Source organism: Arvicola amphibius, chromosome 8, assembly GCF_903992535.2.
Source record: "Arvicola amphibius chromosome 8, mArvAmp1.2, whole genome shotgun sequence".
Lineage (NCBI taxonomy): Eukaryota > Metazoa > Chordata > Mammalia > Rodentia > Cricetidae > Arvicola > Arvicola amphibius.
Window position 1 is genome coordinate 123,107,457 of NC_052054.1, and position 18,801 is coordinate 123,126,257.

The 18,801-nt window shown below is 34.6% G+C and overlaps 1 protein-coding gene across 1 annotated transcript in view; it reads left to right on the forward strand.

Annotated features, from left to right (window-relative positions):
• Positions 1 to 18,801, forward strand: part of Erbb4 (erb-b2 receptor tyrosine kinase 4) — a 687,902-nt gene that overhangs the window by 365,523 nt on the left and 303,578 nt on the right. Inside the window, exons 7-11 of the mRNA XM_042055633.1 lie at positions 45 to 186; positions 2,924 to 3,037; positions 6,682 to 6,808; positions 15,476 to 15,549; positions 16,419 to 16,509. Coding sequence (XP_041911567.1) covers positions 45 to 186; positions 2,924 to 3,037; positions 6,682 to 6,808; positions 15,476 to 15,549; positions 16,419 to 16,509 — 548 coding nt within the window. The remainder of the gene's footprint in view (positions 1 to 44; positions 187 to 2,923; positions 3,038 to 6,681; positions 6,809 to 15,475; positions 15,550 to 16,418; positions 16,510 to 18,801) is intronic.

The window sequence follows — 18,801 nt, forward strand, 5'->3', positions numbered from 1 at the left end:
GAATAGAAGGAAAGTCATTTATAAATGGATTTGCTGTGTTACAGGCCTGCATGAACTTCAATGACAGTGGAGCCTGTGTTACTCAGTGCCCCCAAACATTTGTCTACAATCCCACCACCTTTCAACTGGAGCACAATTTCAATGCAAAGTACACATATGGAGCATTCTGTGTCAAGAAATGCCCACGTAAGTAACACATTAAGACACATAAAATAATTAAAGCTCTACTTGAAAAATGAGAGGTTTATTTATGATTGTTTTTATTTGAATCTTGAATAATAAAATTAGTAAATTACTTTACATTGGTTGTGGGTTCAGGTGTCTATATTTTACAGAAAGAGGGAACAAGAATCAACATATTTATCTGATTTGTCTTGCCACATTAGGTCATGCCACACTTGAGGTTAGAATGGTGGCTTACTGCTAACTAAACACTTGACATTTTCTCTATACCTTTATTTTCAACAAGTGACACTGTTTCTTAGAAGATATCATTGTTTGGCAAAATATGCATGATAAATAGGGTTAGATAGTGATATAATTGGGTTTATGCATATATGTGTTGCTGATTGTTTACTTATATTAGAATATATGCCAGAAAAATTGAATATATATGAAGATTGGCAAGTTATATTTAGCAAACTGATAACAAATGCTAATGATTAAAAAGATCATCATTATTTTGATTACATATTAAATAGCATCTGTGATTATACATATATATGACTGTATGTATATTTATGTATATATATATATATATATATATATATCCATATATATTGACATCTGTTGTTTTAGTGACCAATGGGACTTTTACCTATTAGAGAGTCTAATTAAGTAATTTAAAATTTTTAAAGTTAATAATTATATTTACTTATATGCTCATGAGTGGAGGCTTTGCACTCTGTATAATGTGTATGTGTGTTTGTATATGTGTATGTGTATGTGTGTGTGTGTGTGTGTGAGAGAGAGAGAGAGAGAGAGAGAGAGAGAGAGAGAGAGAGAGAGAGAGAGAGAGAGAGAGAGATTTGGAATATATTTCTTTTAATCAGTTGAAGGACCTTCGCTGCTTTTAAACTGTAACACTAAGACCCTCTGTAAACTGCTCACTAGAATCAGTTTACCAAACTGCAACCATCTTTGGAAACAAGGTCATTTATCTTCTAAACAGAGGTCTTACACTCCCTTGTTCAGCATCCTGAAATATAAAAACTCAACTATTGAAAAAAAAGAAGGGTCAGTCTTCTGTGCATCCTACATAGTCCACTGTGGTGGGTGCTCTAAGACAGATAGCTTGCAGTTATACACGTGGCTACCCCGATGAGTGATGCATGACCCTTGTATTAGTTTCCTTTGTGTTACAGTGATTAGAATACCTGGAGGAGGAAGGAAAGAGGGGAAAGGTTCATTTTTATTTTATGATGTCTGAAATAGTGCATGCAAGGGGTCCAGTGCGTGTACTGGAGCTTTTGGCAAAGACTCTTTTCTTGCATTGAGCGTTGGCCCAAGGCAGGTAAGAACCTATGTGATCTCCCAAAGCCTTCTGGTAATAACCTACCTACAACCTGCAGTGCCTACCTTTGAAAGGGGCCATAGGCACAGCCAAAAGCTGGAGGTCTCGTCTTTAAAGTGTGATGTTATAGGGAACATTGCAGATTGCTGATCATACCATTCTTCTACCTTGGATCCCCCCTACCTTACAGAAGTTTCAATCTTTCTTCTTGCAGAGCAATCTAGGGCTCTTGAGTCACTCTTTTCTCTATACAAAGTAACTGGGTTATTAGTAATTACCTAGAAAATGTCCCATTAGAAGACCTTCCCTTATTTCAGACTTATCACTTTCTACTACCTTGTCTGGATGCCTATCTTCAAGCATTGCTGATTATGGAAATGCTGACCTTAAATCCACCCTGACCCATGGTTAGGTCTGTCTCTATCAGGTCCAGAAAGCATGTAAGGACCTGTTTGTTAACTGGTATACAATCCTGTACCATAGACACCATGCCTTGACTCTCAAAATCTTAGAGGTCTCTGTTAGTTTTTTTCTTGAACTTCATAACTCTGTATGTCATTGGCTATCCAGCAATGATGAAATATCACAGAAAGACTTGGAACATATGGCCATGAAGCAGAATTACTAAGACCACATGTCTCTTCTGCTTTGGACAAACCTCATGTTCGGTATCTTTCATAGCTCTGTATATAGGTCCAGAACTGTATTCAAGGAAGGTTGTTACACTCCAAACCACTGTTCTTGCAAACATCGTGATGTCCCTCTTTTTCTGATAGCTCTAGATGCCGATTTTTTCTTTATTTTAAAGAGAAAGTACTGGCATCTCACAGATTGCTGATTTCCTAATCACATCACCAAGTCTAAATAATAAGGTGTCTCTTGTCTAATTGTACACCTTTGCTCAAGTGAAATCTGTCAGACTTTCACTATGTATCACAAAGGTTTGGAGGCACTCAAATAAAACACTGGACACAATTTAAACATTTCCTCTCGGACTTGCAGAGTCCCCTCTTGATCCGAGGTGGTTTAACTTCAGCTTCATTGCGCTTCATGAACTTGAAGTATTTTAGACTTCCAGCTTGTATAATGTCATGAAATGAAGTGGAACTATTGAAAAACACAAACTAAATGTAATGTAGTTTCCTGAGTCTATAAACGAGATTGCTCTATCTTGGGGGCAATTTGGAATGTGGAGCAGTAGTCAAGCAGATACTCATGCTCAGCACACACTGTTCTTGGAGTGGAATGTGGGCATTGGAGATACTGCTTCAGGTTGGGGTATTTACAGAAGGACTTGGTTTAGAGAAAGAGACAAATACATTGTCAATGATACTATTTTCAAATCATAAACTATCTTCTTTTTAAGGCTGATGGTTTAACTTTAACCTTTTTATTTGAATTTTTAATTAGATAACTTTGTGGTAGATTCCAGTTCCTGTGTGCGTGCATGTCCTAGTTCCAAGATGGAAGTAGAAGAAAATGGGATTAAAATGTGTAAACCTTGCACTGATATTTGCCCCAAAGGTGAGTGATCCTTCAGAATGTTCGGTTATAATAGGTCCTTACCAAATGTTCGGTTACAATAGGTCCTTACCAAAGGATTTCGTGTGCTTTTCTTTTTGTGTTGGTTTTGTGGGTTTTGCTGTTGTTTGTTTTGTTGTGTTGTCTTTGTTTATTTCTTAAGACAGGGTTTTTCTGTGTATTCTGGCTGTTATGGAACTTGGTCTGTAGACCAGGCTGACCTTGCGCTCAGAGATCTGCCTGTCTCTCCCTTCTGAATGCTGGGATTAAAAGCAAATCCTACCTTCATGCACATTTTAATAACCCAATGGGACTAGCTTCTCAGAAAAAATTTCCTCTCCCACAATGATGAATGACAGCACCACACACACACACACACTTACACAGTTTGCATAATTTTCTTGTTATGAAAAATACTGGCTAATAGTGGTTTCGACTGACTTTGAGTTAAACTAACAGACTGTACTGGGGGAAAAAACCCAGGAACTCAGAAATCAAAGAATATTTCCTTGTTTTTGTTTATGCAATGCTAGAGATTGAACTGATGCCTTTAGTCATTCTAGGCAAGTACTCTACAATCAAACCACACTCCTCCCCAGAAGCAGCAAATGTTATAATTTTGTCACTAAGTGTTTAGTATCACATAAATTATTTCCACATAAAAAGATCTGCAAAGGGAATGACCACACACCATTTACTTTCCCTTGTCTTAAAACCATATTTTAATAGATATGTGCAGTAAGAAGAAGTACATTGTAAGTATCAAATCAATCCCACAGGTAATTTGTGCTGTAGAAGTTGAATGAAGAAAGACACCTTACCTAGGCCTGAATGCTCAAATTCCTCATCAGAAGAAAACCTTGAAACAGGATGAAAGTAGAGCTCATATCTCTCAAACGGTCAAATGGTAGGCTTTTGAAGCACCTAGATTAGCAAAAGGGAAACCTCATACTTTTAGACTACACACTTTGTGTTGTGAATGACTCACTCTCTGTCTCTATATTGGTCAGTGTCTGTGTCTCCCTCTCTCTCTCTCTCTCTCTCTCTCTCTCTCTCTCTATATATATATATATATATATATATATATATATATATATATATATATCTGACTCACTCACCTTCAAATTGTTTTTTCAAAGTAGAGCCTTCATAAGGCATAAATAACATAAAAGTATAAATATGTAAATGCCCTAGTGCTGACTCATATCACAGTACTTTTTATTTAATAAATATTTAAGACACTAATATTATTAAATTGTAAATTTTAGATGATTAGTCGATCAAGAAATTATTTCATGAAACAACCAGCATTTTAAAAATGTTAAAAGTTGTATTTTGAAATGAACTTCATAATGAGAACTTTCATCTGGTAATGTAAAGTATTAATCGATAAAAGCTTCATTTTAGTTAGCCTAGGTACTAACTATGTGCTGGCTCTTAAATTTAAACAAAACTCTTTACAATGAGTCTTGATCATTAGATTGTGATACAGAAAAAATTTTTCAATTCAGTCTCAGTAGTAAATGCTAATTAAAGATTCAAAAAACAGAACAATAAACTAATGAACAGAGTAGATAGTTTTCCTAAAAAGGAATACATACATACAGCTAACAAATAGTTATCAAATTGCTCAGAGTGCTACACTATCAGACAGATGCATATTAAAGCAAATGTCCCATCTCTCTCACCATGTGAGGCTGTTATCCAAACTAAATGAGAAATGCTTCTGCTCCTGAGAAGACTCCAGACCCTACTGCTGAGAATGTGCACTGGCACAGCCACCGTGGGAGCCGGCTTGAGGCTACACAAGACCCAGAAAACTAGAGCTATCATAGAACTCAGTTTTCATTTATAACCAAAGGGTATAAACCAGCCCACCATAAATACTTATATTGCTATGTGTATAGGTGCACTGTTCATATTAACCAGAAAATAGAACCAGTCTATCGACAAATGAATAGATAATGAAAATATTATATTATGAAATTTTAGAAGGAAAAGTAAATCATAACATATTTTAGAAAACAGATAAAATTAAAAATTATCATGCTTAGCAAAATAAGCTAGGCTCAGAAAGGACAAATGCTACATGTTTTATCTGATATATGGAATTCATATTTAAAAGTGTATGTGTGTGTGTGTATGTATGTATGTGTGTGTGTGTTTGTGTGTGTATCTCGGTGTGTTTCTGTCTGTCTCTGTATGTGTGTCTGTGGTTGTGTGTGTGACTAAGAAGAGATTCATGAGAATAGAAGGAAGAGACTTTAAGGGAGGTGAGATAGAACACATGTAATAATGAATTAATAGGAGAGGATATCTAGAAGAATGGATGATATCTGCCTCTTAAGTGCTGGGATTAAAGGTGTGTACCACTGCACACAGTTATACAATGCATCCTCTGTACCCTCCTACACACCCAGCTTCATGAATTGAGGAACATATGAACACACATAGGCTGTGTGGGCGTTTACAAGTCCTACAGAAATTCAAGCCAGACAAAATATAGCACCAAGAAGGAGAAGTAGGCCCAAAACTCCTCCTCTTACCAAGAAGCTATTTGTAATAAATACTTGTTGGGAAAGATAAAACTGTTAATTGTACTACAGGGCTGGCCTCATGCTCAGGAGTAGGTAACCACCACAAAAGACTCTATACTTTGTTGTTGCTTGTTTGAGGTGTATGAGTGTGTTTTTATGTAGGGTGTGTGCATGCACTTGTGGTTTTTTTTCTAGGATTTGATGAGTTTTATGTTTTTACTTTTAATTTTATTTTCTTGAGTTTGGGGTTTACTGGGAGTGATTAAGAGAGAGGGAAAATATAATTATTTTAAACTTATAAGTGTCAGTACTACTGAAGCTGCTTAGCATATGTAATGCTAAAAACATAAATAGATGGATAGAGAGGTAGGTAGGTATATTGATAGATAGAAGATAGATAGATAGATAGATAGACAGACAGATAGATAGAAACAGAGAGGTTGGACCTGATAGCTAATGCCTTTAAATCCCAAAATTCCTTTATTCTTAGCACTCTGGAGGCATAGACTGACAGATCTCTCTGAATTTGAGGCCAGCCTTGTTGTAGGAGGACACTCATTCATTCCGGGATGCTCAGACCCAAAATATTCACACAGAAAATATATTATTTGCAATACTGTTTGGCCAATAGCATAAGCATATTTCTGGCTAACTCATATCTTAAATTAACCCATTTCTATTAATCTGTGTATTGCCACGTAGCTGCAGCTTACCTGCAAGATTCCTGCACATCTGTCCCCAACAGTGGATACATCGCATCTCTTTGACTCTGCCTACTCTCTCTATATATATCTCTTCCAGCCTGGCTATATTCTATTAAGCCATTGTCTGAAAGCAGCTTCTTTATTCATTAACCAATAAAGGCAACACATATACAGAAGGACTTCCCACACTACAGCCTGGTCTACAAAAGTGAGTTCCAGGACAGCCAAGGCAACATAGAAAAGCCCTGTTTCGAAAAATAAAAAATAATAATAATAACATTGCCTTTTATGAAGGGAAGATATTTCAATTTTGAAATAAATGATAGTATTTTATAATAAAAAATGCTAAGATGTATTAGCTAGGAATATGCTTCCCGGATTTTTACTCCAAATCTTGCTTCTATAGCATGTGACGGCATCGGCACAGGATCATTGATGTCAGCTCAGACTGTGGATTCCAGCAACATTGACAAATTCATCAACTGCACGAAGATCAATGGGAACCTCATCTTCCTTGTCACGGGGATTCATGGGTCAGTACTCAATTTTGTGCATTGTTCTGGGAAGTGAAGGTGTTCCTTCGCTTTGCATGCCTGCATTGTTGATTCACCTGAACCTAGAAGAGGTTTACCTTAAAACTCTTTCCAGCCAAAGTAATGGACAGCCCTCCAGGAGTGTCAGCAGCACATCTGCCTTCTGGGATGGGTCTGTATTTAGGTATGACAATGCAAACTTATAATTCAGCTTAAACATGCTTTGAGAGCAATCTCCTAGAACCCATTGTCTCAACAAGCCCAGGTTTTCAGGAAACATCACTAATACATGAAATGAGGAATATCCTTTGACTTTCCAAAACATTAGTTCAAAATAACTTATATCCTGTTTTTTAAAAAAACTCACATGAAACAGCTCAAAGAATCTGACATAAAATTAAGTTGAAATTCTCCTAAGCTGCTTTTAAAAATACATTTTGTTCTGATGTATTCTTCTTTCTCTTATATGGGGAAATTAGCACAACTATAAAGTGGATTTTATTTTGGTAATAAAAATTCTTACATTATCTGGGGTCCTTTATTACAGAACCGCCTGCTGGCTTTAACTGGGGAAATAAGCAAGTTTGTATACTTTCCGTAATAAAAACGTCAATAGTTGTACTTTGTATTTTATCTATTTGTCTATATTACTACTTAATCTCTAAATATTAGGGCTACAGGCTACAAATAAAGACTATCACTCACATATTTTAATTCAAACTCTTACACTGAACATATATCACATCATTTCTGGAAGCAAAATAGCTTAACACATTATGAATAAATATTTCCAAATAAGAGCAGCATGAGCAACGTGACAAAGTATTTATCTTCATTCAGACAAATTATTATTTATGCTCTTGCATACAACATCTCTATTTAAAAATGTTGTTTTTAATATGGCCTATGTCATGTCCTATAAAGGTATACATGTATCTTCTGGTCAGTTGGTTATTTTTAGCCAAACCAAAGCTTTTCTTAAAATTAAGATTTCTAATTTCCATTTAAAACTTGGTGATCCTCAACGCACGTCCATATATAATAATGATGTGCCAAACTTGAGCAACTCTCACCATTTTGAGATGGGATCCATTGTGTTAACTGAACAAGTCTTCACACTTCCGCTTATGTTATCTGAATTGTTGATTTAGCCAATTTAGCCCATATGAGCAGGAAACTTGCGTCAGCACTTACTTCCTTTCTTTATAACTCAGTGAGTGCATGGCATCCAGTAAATGACATGTGTTTATGTGAATTATTACTTTTTGAAACCAAATATCCCTATGCCCCAAAAAGCATCTGTTAGTAAAACTTTCTGAGGATCCAAAAAATAAGATGGAGCCAGTTAGTACTCATTGTTTCCTGCAGCATGGACGATGCATTAGTGATTTTTTTCCCATACTAGAGTAAAATCTCTGACAGAAACAACTTAAAGGAGGATGCGTTTATGTTAATTCACAGTTTGAGAGTGCAGCTAACATGGCAAGGAAGTCACGGCAACTGGACCTTGAGGCAGCAGGCCACATTGCGTGTATGGCTCACTCTCTGCATTTTATTCTACCCAGAACCCCAGCCTCTCCATCAGTGCCATGCACTTCTCAAGTTAGTCTTCCCGTCTAAACTGACTTATTCAAGATAATTAATCACAAGTCTACCCATAGGCAGCCTGATCTAAGTTACCTCTCACAAGTGAGCTTAGAGATTTTCCTCCTAGGTGAGTCCAGATCTTCTAACATAGGTGATATGAGCCATCAAAGATTTGATTAAAAAAAGTAGTTGTTTCAAGCTTTCAGTGTTCACTGCAATTTGAAAATATATTCTCATGAACTTAATTGCTTTAGTAAAGAAGTGATTTTTGATATTGTCAGATCTAACATAAATTCATATGTGCGTGTTTATGAAGCATCTGACATCTTATTAAATTCAAAATAAAATCCAGAGATAATGTTCCCCTCTTAAACACATAAAATTTAAAAATTAAGGCAATTCTTAATTATAATTAAAGCAAAATATGAAAATATTCAATGTGATAAATAGTATTGCTTGAAAATTCTTCAACTTCTACTTAAAATAAAAATTTAGATTTATAAGAAATGATACTAGAAATCATTATATTGCAGGAAGTACAGGAAAAGAAAGGTCTTATTAATATATGGAGACTGAAATACAAAATAACTAAATATACATATTACCCACACATGTAACATTATTCTAAAAAAACTTTAAATTTGTATCAATAAACTAAAATCCATACCAATATAAAATATCCTGAGATAAATAACCTGGTTTTATTTTGAGGGGATTAATGTATATTCAATAGTATATCTTTCTATTCTATTATTTCTATATCCTATCTCCCTTTTTTCACTTGGAGATCTTTGAATTTAACTATTTTGTTTAGCTTTCTTTTTTTTTTTACTATGACCAATAACAATTTGTATACAAACCCTCTAAACAACAACAAACATCCATAATCCATTTGAGGGGAATGTGGGAGTAGTTTTCTAGGCTACTTTCTGCCGATTGCGGGGCACTGATAATCTTTGGGGGACCCTGAGAAAATTTAGAATTTTGGTCAAGTTCTCAGTGGAGTATTCTGTGAGGCTCGGTCACCTCAATAAGCCACCTCCAAACTGTTCTGGATGTAGAAACTGCAACAGAAGTGCCCTGAGATGTTGATCATCTGGACCATCTGCTCCTATTAGGGATTTTTCACAGGTGTATTTCTCTATCAAACCTTATTTTTCTCAAGCCAGAAAGGATCTGCATCCTTTCATTTCCTGTGGAAATAAAAACAGAACATGTTTCCCAAAGTAACATCTTTTGACTGAAATTTTGAATTCAAGGAATTTTTAAAATATATAGATTCATTTAATCTATAAACTTCCATAATCAAATGTCTCTAAACAATGATTGTTAACTCATTAACAGTCAAAAAATTTAAAGATAACGTAATAATATGTAGAATCCAGACTCTTTGTACTTTCCTTCTTCATATGGCTTATTATAGTTTTTTTTTACTCTATTCCACTTTAAGTACTTTTTCTATCTTTTTTTCTTTTATCTCCCAAGCCTACACACATTTTTAACACACTGTAAACCATTTAGAGTCTTTATTTTATTTTATCTTTTTCCTTCTGAATCTGTCTTTACTGCATATCTCTATCTTTTTTTTTTCCCACATGAGCCTTTAAACTTCTAAGAGGGCACAACTAAGACCAAATCCATGACAAGAGTGACTGACTTTGTTGTATTCTTTTCCCCCTAAGAGTCTAGATCTTGACAGAGCTACTGGATTTAGCTGTGTTTACCACTCCAATTATGGGAAGTTTTTAGTCCATGCTGATGACAAGCAGTGTGCCACCCACTGATCATAAATCTTATTTAAGTGTTTGGTTGTAGGATGTCTTAAAAGAATCACTGCTAAAGCTTACACAGGAAAGTGTCTCTTAAAGGAGCCATGCCTCTGCCTGCCACTCACAAACAGAGCCTATCAATGAAAAAGCATTTACCAAGGAGCCAAATTTGACTCCATTTTGTGTTCTTACTATCCCTTTTAAAGCTTTTTCAGACTCTATGTGCAAATTCTTGCGGAATGTTTGGATGCCATATGTAAGCAGAAGTTTCCTTTCTTGGAATCACACAGTCCCCAAAACCTGCCAGGTGCTTCCCAAATACCATTCCGAAGTGTAATATTACTTTTAAATCTTCAACTGATAGTTCAGGCTTATCATTACCTAGCTCATACATTTTAAGGTAGCCCATATTCCTTATCTAAGCTCTGACACATGACAGTAACTTTTTTTCAGTATGGCATGCTCATCTTGCTCTCCCCACATCTGTCTGGCATCTTCTGACTCCACCTTTACCCTTCCCGTCATCCTTATTTTGTTTGTTCCACCGATATTTTCTGCCTGGCTACTGGCCACTCAGCATTTTATTAAACCAATTTGAATGACAAATCTTTACAGTGTACTAGAGGATTATTCCACAGCATGCGCATACACACACACACACAGAGAAGATATAACTAAGTTTCTTTGAAGTTGGGACAATATTGCTAGTAAAAATAGCAATCTAGCAATCTGAGGTTTCCTCTGGTAGTACATTTTTAAGATTGTAGGTGGCAGAGAGAAGTCCTTTAATGTAATATGACCTTAATAGCATTGCCCTTTAATTATTATTATGCCTAATTACTGCTTCAGTTAAAATATTTCTATAAATGCCCCCAAATTTCTTTTAATGGAGTGGTACTATGCCCATTGAGAACCACTGGACAATTATATGAGCCAAATAATTATGAAAATTGACCTACATATGACCAAGTTTCTTTAAAATAATGTCTGGGAGAGAAATTTTGAAAAATAATGATTTAGTGAGGATTAAAATAAGTGTTTTAGCCTTGTTTCATCATGGAACTTTTTGGGGAAGTTATGCTTAGCAGGATTTTAAGTATTCATAGCTCTTCCAGTTGAGGTAACAGTCAACAGAGAATTACAAAGCAAATAGAAACAATTCTCCCTTGGGGTCAAATGTGTTGTACAATAGGAAGCACATGCAAACTATAAATCTTTAAATTCCTCATTCTGTACAGACTATAATATAACTAATTCATTCAAGTGGAAAAGAATTGCCCTCAAAAATCACCATGGGCTAGAAGTCCAAAGGTTGTCTTTAAAATGAACTCAACAAAAGACAAATGAGACAGTTTATGTAGGTGACCCCATCCAGACCAGCGTGAGTTTGAACAGTAGCTACATGATGGATGGTATGAATGGTGAATTCTTTCTGAGTCAAACACTCACCTTCCTCCAGTTAAAGACAGAAATGTATGGATAATAAATAGCTCTTCTGCTTGTTTTGGTGAATAAATCATAAAGTATTTTGATTTGTTCACCCCCATATCAGTAAAATCTTAATAAATGAGATAAAAAGGTAAGGAAAGCAGAGAGGTGAATATGGCAAAGGAAATGAAAAGCCCAAAAGGCAGGTGGAGAAGGCAGCAAAAAAAATATAAAACACTGTGACTTTGTCTAGTTTATAGTGCAGAAAAGTGTTAAACAAATATCACTTTACAGCTTAATTGTAGCCTTTTGTAGACTATCTTAGAAAGCAAATGAAGGCAAATTTGGTTTCTGATCCTTCATAATTCAGATGATTATCTGTCCTTAATCATAAGTTTGAAGCCTTGAATACTTTGAAGTAAAAATTGATACTATTGTGTCTGTAGGAAATATATATGACATATTTCAAAGACAGATGTCCATGAAATATGGCATATCCTCCATTCTCAGTCTCATGGAAGAATGATCCATGAAGCCCTTCCCATTCATTTCATGAAACTAACTATAAAGCCAATTCAACAGGTCTAAAGCAAAATATATATATATATATATATATATATATATATATATATATATATATATATCATATATATTATATATATGGGTGGTGGTTTATTCTGTCTCTGTGTATGTATGTGCTGGTGGGGAGAGGGAGAAGGACGGGAACACAGTAAACTTTAATAGTCACAGATTTAGATATTATAAATAGTAAATTTCTAGTAAATAAATTATTTTCTGTACTTTCAATGCCATTACTCTCAACATATTTGTAGTGACTTTTTAATAGGATACTATTATTCATTGACACAGTTCTTTAATGATGAGGTCAAAAGTCATTAATTAAATGGTATTTTGTTCAGAAACATTTCTTTCAGAAAATATAGTCTTGGCAAATTGTCAATTGCATTTTTGGATTTAAAAGAGCTAAAGAAAGTTAATTGGCATGTTCATACTGTGCCATAAAATTATCTTTGTCAGGAATGGAAATTTAACTCATTTCCTTAATTATAATGAGAAGTCCCGGCATGCAAAGGGTCTAGGGCTATCAAAGGAACATTCCTCTCATCTTTTGTCTTGACATTGATCATGTGCATGCTCTTACAGTGGCAAGATGCTTTTAAGTATGCTGGAAATGTGTCACAGAGAGGGACTGACAGGAGGAGGTTTTCATGACCGGTCGCAGGAGAGGCAGATAGTAAGAGTCACACCTAGATTTCCTTTTCTTTCTATGCTGAACACAAAACACAGTGACAGAGTAGTCATGATGCTCTTTTACTTAGCTCTGTATTTAATAGAGAAAAACAGTTCTAAGATAGTGTGGATCTTCAGTGGCTTTTGGATGAGACTCCCCACAGGTACTTTGAAGTTGAAAAGTAGGATTCTGTCAACTTATTTTATAGGAGTCTTGAATCTCTAAAAGTAAGTATATAAAAGATCTATGGTCCATTGGGCTTCTGGTTAACAATTAATTTCATCCTGAAAACCAGGAAATTTTCAGTCATGACTTTGGCTGACTCCATTATTCTTTGCTTGCCCTGAATATTTAATCTTTTCTTGTGATGCCAGGATGTTAGATTTTATGGCCAGAATTGTTGTATTTATTTTTTCATGGCAGGGCAATGGCAAAATTCCATTCCTGTAGTGGGAAGTGGCGGGGCTGCGTCCCGCCACCCGGCCGCCGGCTAGCTTTACACCCGAAATAATTACACGGAAACTGTATTCTTTTAAACACTGCCTGGCCCATTATCTGTAGCCTCTTATTGGTTAATTCTCACATCTTCCTTTAACCCATATTTAGTAATCTGGGTAGCACCACGAGGTGTGGCTTACCAGGAGAGATCTTAACCTGCGTCCATCTCGGAGAGGAGCAGCATGGAGACTCCCTATGGAGACTGCCTGAAGCGTCTCCCCAACTCTACTTCCTTGTTCCCACAATTCTGTTCTGTCTACTCCACCTACCTAATTTTCTGTCTCTTAAAGGGCCAAGGCAGTTTTCTTTATTAATTAACCAATGAAAGAAACAGACAGATAACTCTCCTCCATCACATTCCCCAATTTCAGAGCTTATATTTCCTCTGATAGAAGAGTTTTGTACATTAAAAGATTGATATAGACTTTAAGAACTGAATGTTGAGTAGGGTCGCTGTGAAATGTTTTCTGAACATAATATGACTGTTGCACACATGAACTAATTAACAGCAGCTGAGGTCACCTGCACAATGTCAAGTCACTTTAAATAAAAACCCAGCATGGAGGTTAAGCATGTTGCTTAGCTGAGGAGATGAGGGCAGTTAATGGCTGTTGCAGCAGGGATAGCTCCTTTACTTTGGAGGGATGGTCACTGCTATTTTGCCCGATATTACAGTGGATGATCCCACAACCAAGGACATATGGGCATCTATGGACTCAGGGTATTCAAATACTTTATATCAAAAAAGAGGGCATGAAGTAGGTAGGGAGATGTATTGGATGGGTTGGGCAGGAAATTGAGAGGAGATAGTGTGATTGGATGTGTTCAAGATACTTTATATGTCTGTATGAAATTTTCAAAGAAAAAAATTAATTTCAAAAGATGAATGCAAAAGTTTGTCGTTTGTTACACTTCATTTTGTATCTATTTTATCTATATTAACATCAAAGGGGTCATATGTAGCACACAATTTCATACATATATATGTGCATATGTACATATGCATGCATTTATTCATATATGTATGGAAGGGTGTGCCAAAGAGCAAGAATACACCATTTAGAGAACTTTACATTGAGACTTTATACTTTCAAGAGATGTGACTCTGAGAATATTCTGGATCAATAGGTTTTTTTTTTGAGTCATAGAGAAATGTGCTGTGCTTTCTCAGTCTCAGCAATACACAAGGCCAGAGCTTTATACAGCAATGTACACTAAACTAGTAGTATATTGCATTGATTGCATTTCTTAGTTTAAAAGGTAATTTAATCAAGCAAAGTCTTTTTAAAAGAGATGAGATGATCCACAGTGAGGGACAAAATGCTGATGAGCCAAGTTTAGAAAGTCAGTGTCAGGTGGTTTGAGAGTTCAAACTGAAACTCATAGTTGCTGAAAATGATCTTTAAATCCATCTTCCATGGATGAAGACTACCGTTCCAGAAGCTAGGCCATATACCTACCTGTTTGTTGGGGTAGTATAACGCATCTCGGTGTATAACCCTATGAAGACTGCTTAGTTACTGTGTTCTGTATTTTTCAACACCCAAAATAGAAAGTTTTCACAAATGGTAACAAATGATAAGTGTTCACAGGAAGAATAAAACTCATTTAATTACTATATAATTTTAGAAAAGCTGAGGTTCATTCTTCTGAGAAAGTTCAGTATTTCACAGAAAGCTGATCAATGCATAACATTGAACACTTCTGTGAAGATATGAAGTCTTCACATATACTGGAAAGCCTTTAAAGTAATAAAGCATTAAATAAATGCTGTATGTTGCCTAAATTACTGAAAGTATTACTTCAATTCGGAGATAATTTGGTATCATGTTGGGCTCAATATTCAAGTACACAATTATTTTAAATGACCAATATTTACCTAAATATTTTTGGAAGATGAAAACTGAAAATAATCTATTAGTTGTTTTTAAATGACAACTTTAGAATATATCAGACATAAATTTCAAAGCATTTTTCATAAGGTAAGGGTACTTTAGAAATATTCAAAATGTATATGTTTTATATTAAGAAATTGTTAAAATTTTAAATAATATATTACTTAGAAAGGAGCAAATATGTCCTATTATAAAACAATCAGTTTAAATTTGCTTGCATCTCTTCTTGACTTTCTAGGGACCCTTACAATGCAATTGAAGCCATAGACCCAGAGAAACTGAATGTCTTTCGGACAGTCAGGGAAATAACAGGTACTTTTAATTTTTTTTTGCCACAAGCTATGTGACCTTTTCATTTCTTGAAATAATTACATAATATTTATAATAGCTTTAATTTTCAAGAGAAGTTCTAGTTATCTTGAAAAACTAACTTGCATGATTTTGAACTTTGAACATTTATTAGCTTTTATATTTTGAAACCAACAGAGATACATAAAAAACTTTGGAATATTGTTAATATTGTTTTTGCAAATACCAAAAGCTCTGTGACTCTTGAACATTTGCTTTGCAATTTATTTTCTCAAAGGAACTCCAGGTAATACGGAAAATGTATAGCGCTTGTTTGGCATGACAGTTTTTGAGCATTTACTATGTTAAATCTTTTATATAACTTATGGGTTCATAAATATAAATCATATTTGGACTTGACATCACATGAAATAAAACCTGATATGAAAAGTTAGGGCTAACACAACTTAGATTTCTAGGTTGATACCAATGTGATAGTACATAAGTAAATGGTGAAGGAATTCACAGAAATAGAGCATTGTTTTTGTCCTTAATTGGGTAACAATTCTATGTATATGTATCTATCAAAATAAAATAAATTATATTTTTCAATATTTGATACATACACCTTTATTATTCCCCGAATCATAAAGAATCCCTGGGATTCATGATCCCATACTTTGATATCAACTATTTATCTATTCTTTACTCCAGAAACTCATAGTATTATGCTTAATCATAAAAGGAAAAATGTGATGACTGCTTCAACAGTAGTTTTCATTGCCTTTGCTTACTTTCTGCCTTTCAATATATTTTCATTGTGTTTGGATGATAATTAGCATTGTCATTAAAAAATAATACCACAATGATTTTGCTTTTCTAAATCCTGATAGGTTTCCTGAACATACAATCGTGGCCTCCAAATATGACAGATTTCAGTGTCTTCTCCAACCTTGTCACTATAGGAGGAAGAGTCCTCTACAGGTAGGTAAAGGTGTTCAGTGCTGTACACTGCACAGATACAAACAGGGACATCACAAGTTCTTTAATGTTATAAACACCAGTATTACTGATCAGTAGATCAGTAATATTGATTGATTCCAAAGATTAGACTCCTGAAGTAATCCCCACTGTGATATGAAACACATAGAACTCATAGCTTGGTTTTCAATGACTGTTTGCCTGTGCTGTGTTGCAGGGGGCCGCTAGTTAGTCCTGGCCACCTGGCTAGCTTAGTCCTAAAATAGCTACACAGAAACTGTATTAATTAAATCACTGCTTGACCCATTAGTTCTAGTTTCTTATTGGATAATTCTTATATCTTAATTTAACCCATTTATATTAATCTGTGTATCACCACGTGGCAGTCTCTTACTGGGTAAAATTCCCAGCTTCTGTCTCCAGCAGATCCATGGTATCTCTCTTTCTTCCTCCTAAAATTCAATTCTGTCTTCTCCACCTATATAAGTTCTGCCCTATCAACTAGGCCAAGACAGTTTCTTTATTGATTAACCAATGAAAGCAACACAAAAACAGAAGGACCTCCTACAGCTGTGCTGATATTAATATTTTTTAGGTATGAAGCCTGTGATGTGACCTCTAGAACTGCACCTTATTTTTAATTTGTATTATAATAACAGATATACTTAAGTGACTAAGAAAAGATGTGAGTTTTGGGGAAATGAATGTTGTTGAACTCAGAGACTAGATTTGCATCCCTGGTGCCATTGTTTGTGCCATACATTCAGTGTTGATATTACAAAGTACGTTCACTATCTTCAGTGTTGAATTATTATTATTATTATTATTGTTGTTATTATTATTATTATTATTATTGGAAAGGTTAGAAGGATATTGTTAGCCAATATTGATATCAATATAATAAATTTACATGATAAGATAAAACTTTTATAAGGGTACTGTTTCTTAAAGTTTTGTTTTAAACTGTGTCAGTTAAAGTTGACTATTTAAACAGGAAACAAATATAGCTCTAAGCTTGGAAAAGCAGTACCAACATTCAATAAATACTTTTAAAAAGTTCAACATCCTTATCTAGTGGAAAAATAATGGAAGTCAGTGCCATCATTCCAGTACTCCAGTTAGAATGCAGGTCATTAAGAAAACAAAAGATAGTATATGCTAAGAAGGATGGAGGAAAACAGACATACACATCAATAGAGGAAATGTAAACTAGTATACCAACAAGAGAAATCATTGTGGGCATTCCTCTATCATCAGTATAGTACCACTGTATAATCAGGCTATATACTTCTTAAGTATATTCCCCAAGTTAGCATAAAGCAGAGATGCCCCACATTTATATTCATTGAAGAACTATATGCAATAAACAAGTAAGAAATGACAGGACATGTCAATAGATGGATGGCTAAATAAAATGTATGTAAAACAATATTATTTCCATCCCAATGTGGATACAGTGAATCTTAGAGGGCCTCAAAGCTAGACAATCAAGAGAGAGGGAAAAATCAGTCCTCTGCAGAGATGAAACCCTGATAGGTTATATCCAACCCTATGTGCTCAACCATATACACATACATATGAGCAACACCAAATGGACTAAGCAGGATATATATATATATATATATATATATATATATATATATATATATATGTGTGTGTGTGTGTGTGTGTGTGTGTGTGTGTGTGTGTGTGTGTAATATATACATATATGTGTACAAACACTAATAATTAAAGAATTCATATCTTGATATGGTATGAGGATAACCTCAAGGAATTAAAAGTGTGAAGTTTGGAATGAAAATTATATAAATATGATTCTCATGTATGAAATTCTTAGAAAACAATAATAAAACAATTAAAAGTTGTATAAACATATACATACACACTGAAGTGAACCCTATCATTTAAAAGAATAATTATCTGTCATATGCAGTAAATATATGAAACTTGGGATTATGTAAAAAAATAAACTGTACTCCATAAAACAAATGTTGTATTTTCTGCAATACATAATATAAATATATATAGATGATATGGATAGATAGATGATTGATAGATAGATAGATAGATAGATGATAGATAAATAGATAGATGATAGATAGATAGATAGATAGATAGATAGATGATAGATAGATATAGATGAAAGACCAATAGATGATAGATAGATAGATAGATAGATAGATAGATAGATAGATAGATAGATGATAGATAGATAGATAGATAGATAGACAGACAGATGACAGATAGATAGATAGATAGATAGATAGATAGATAGATAGATAGACAGATGACAGA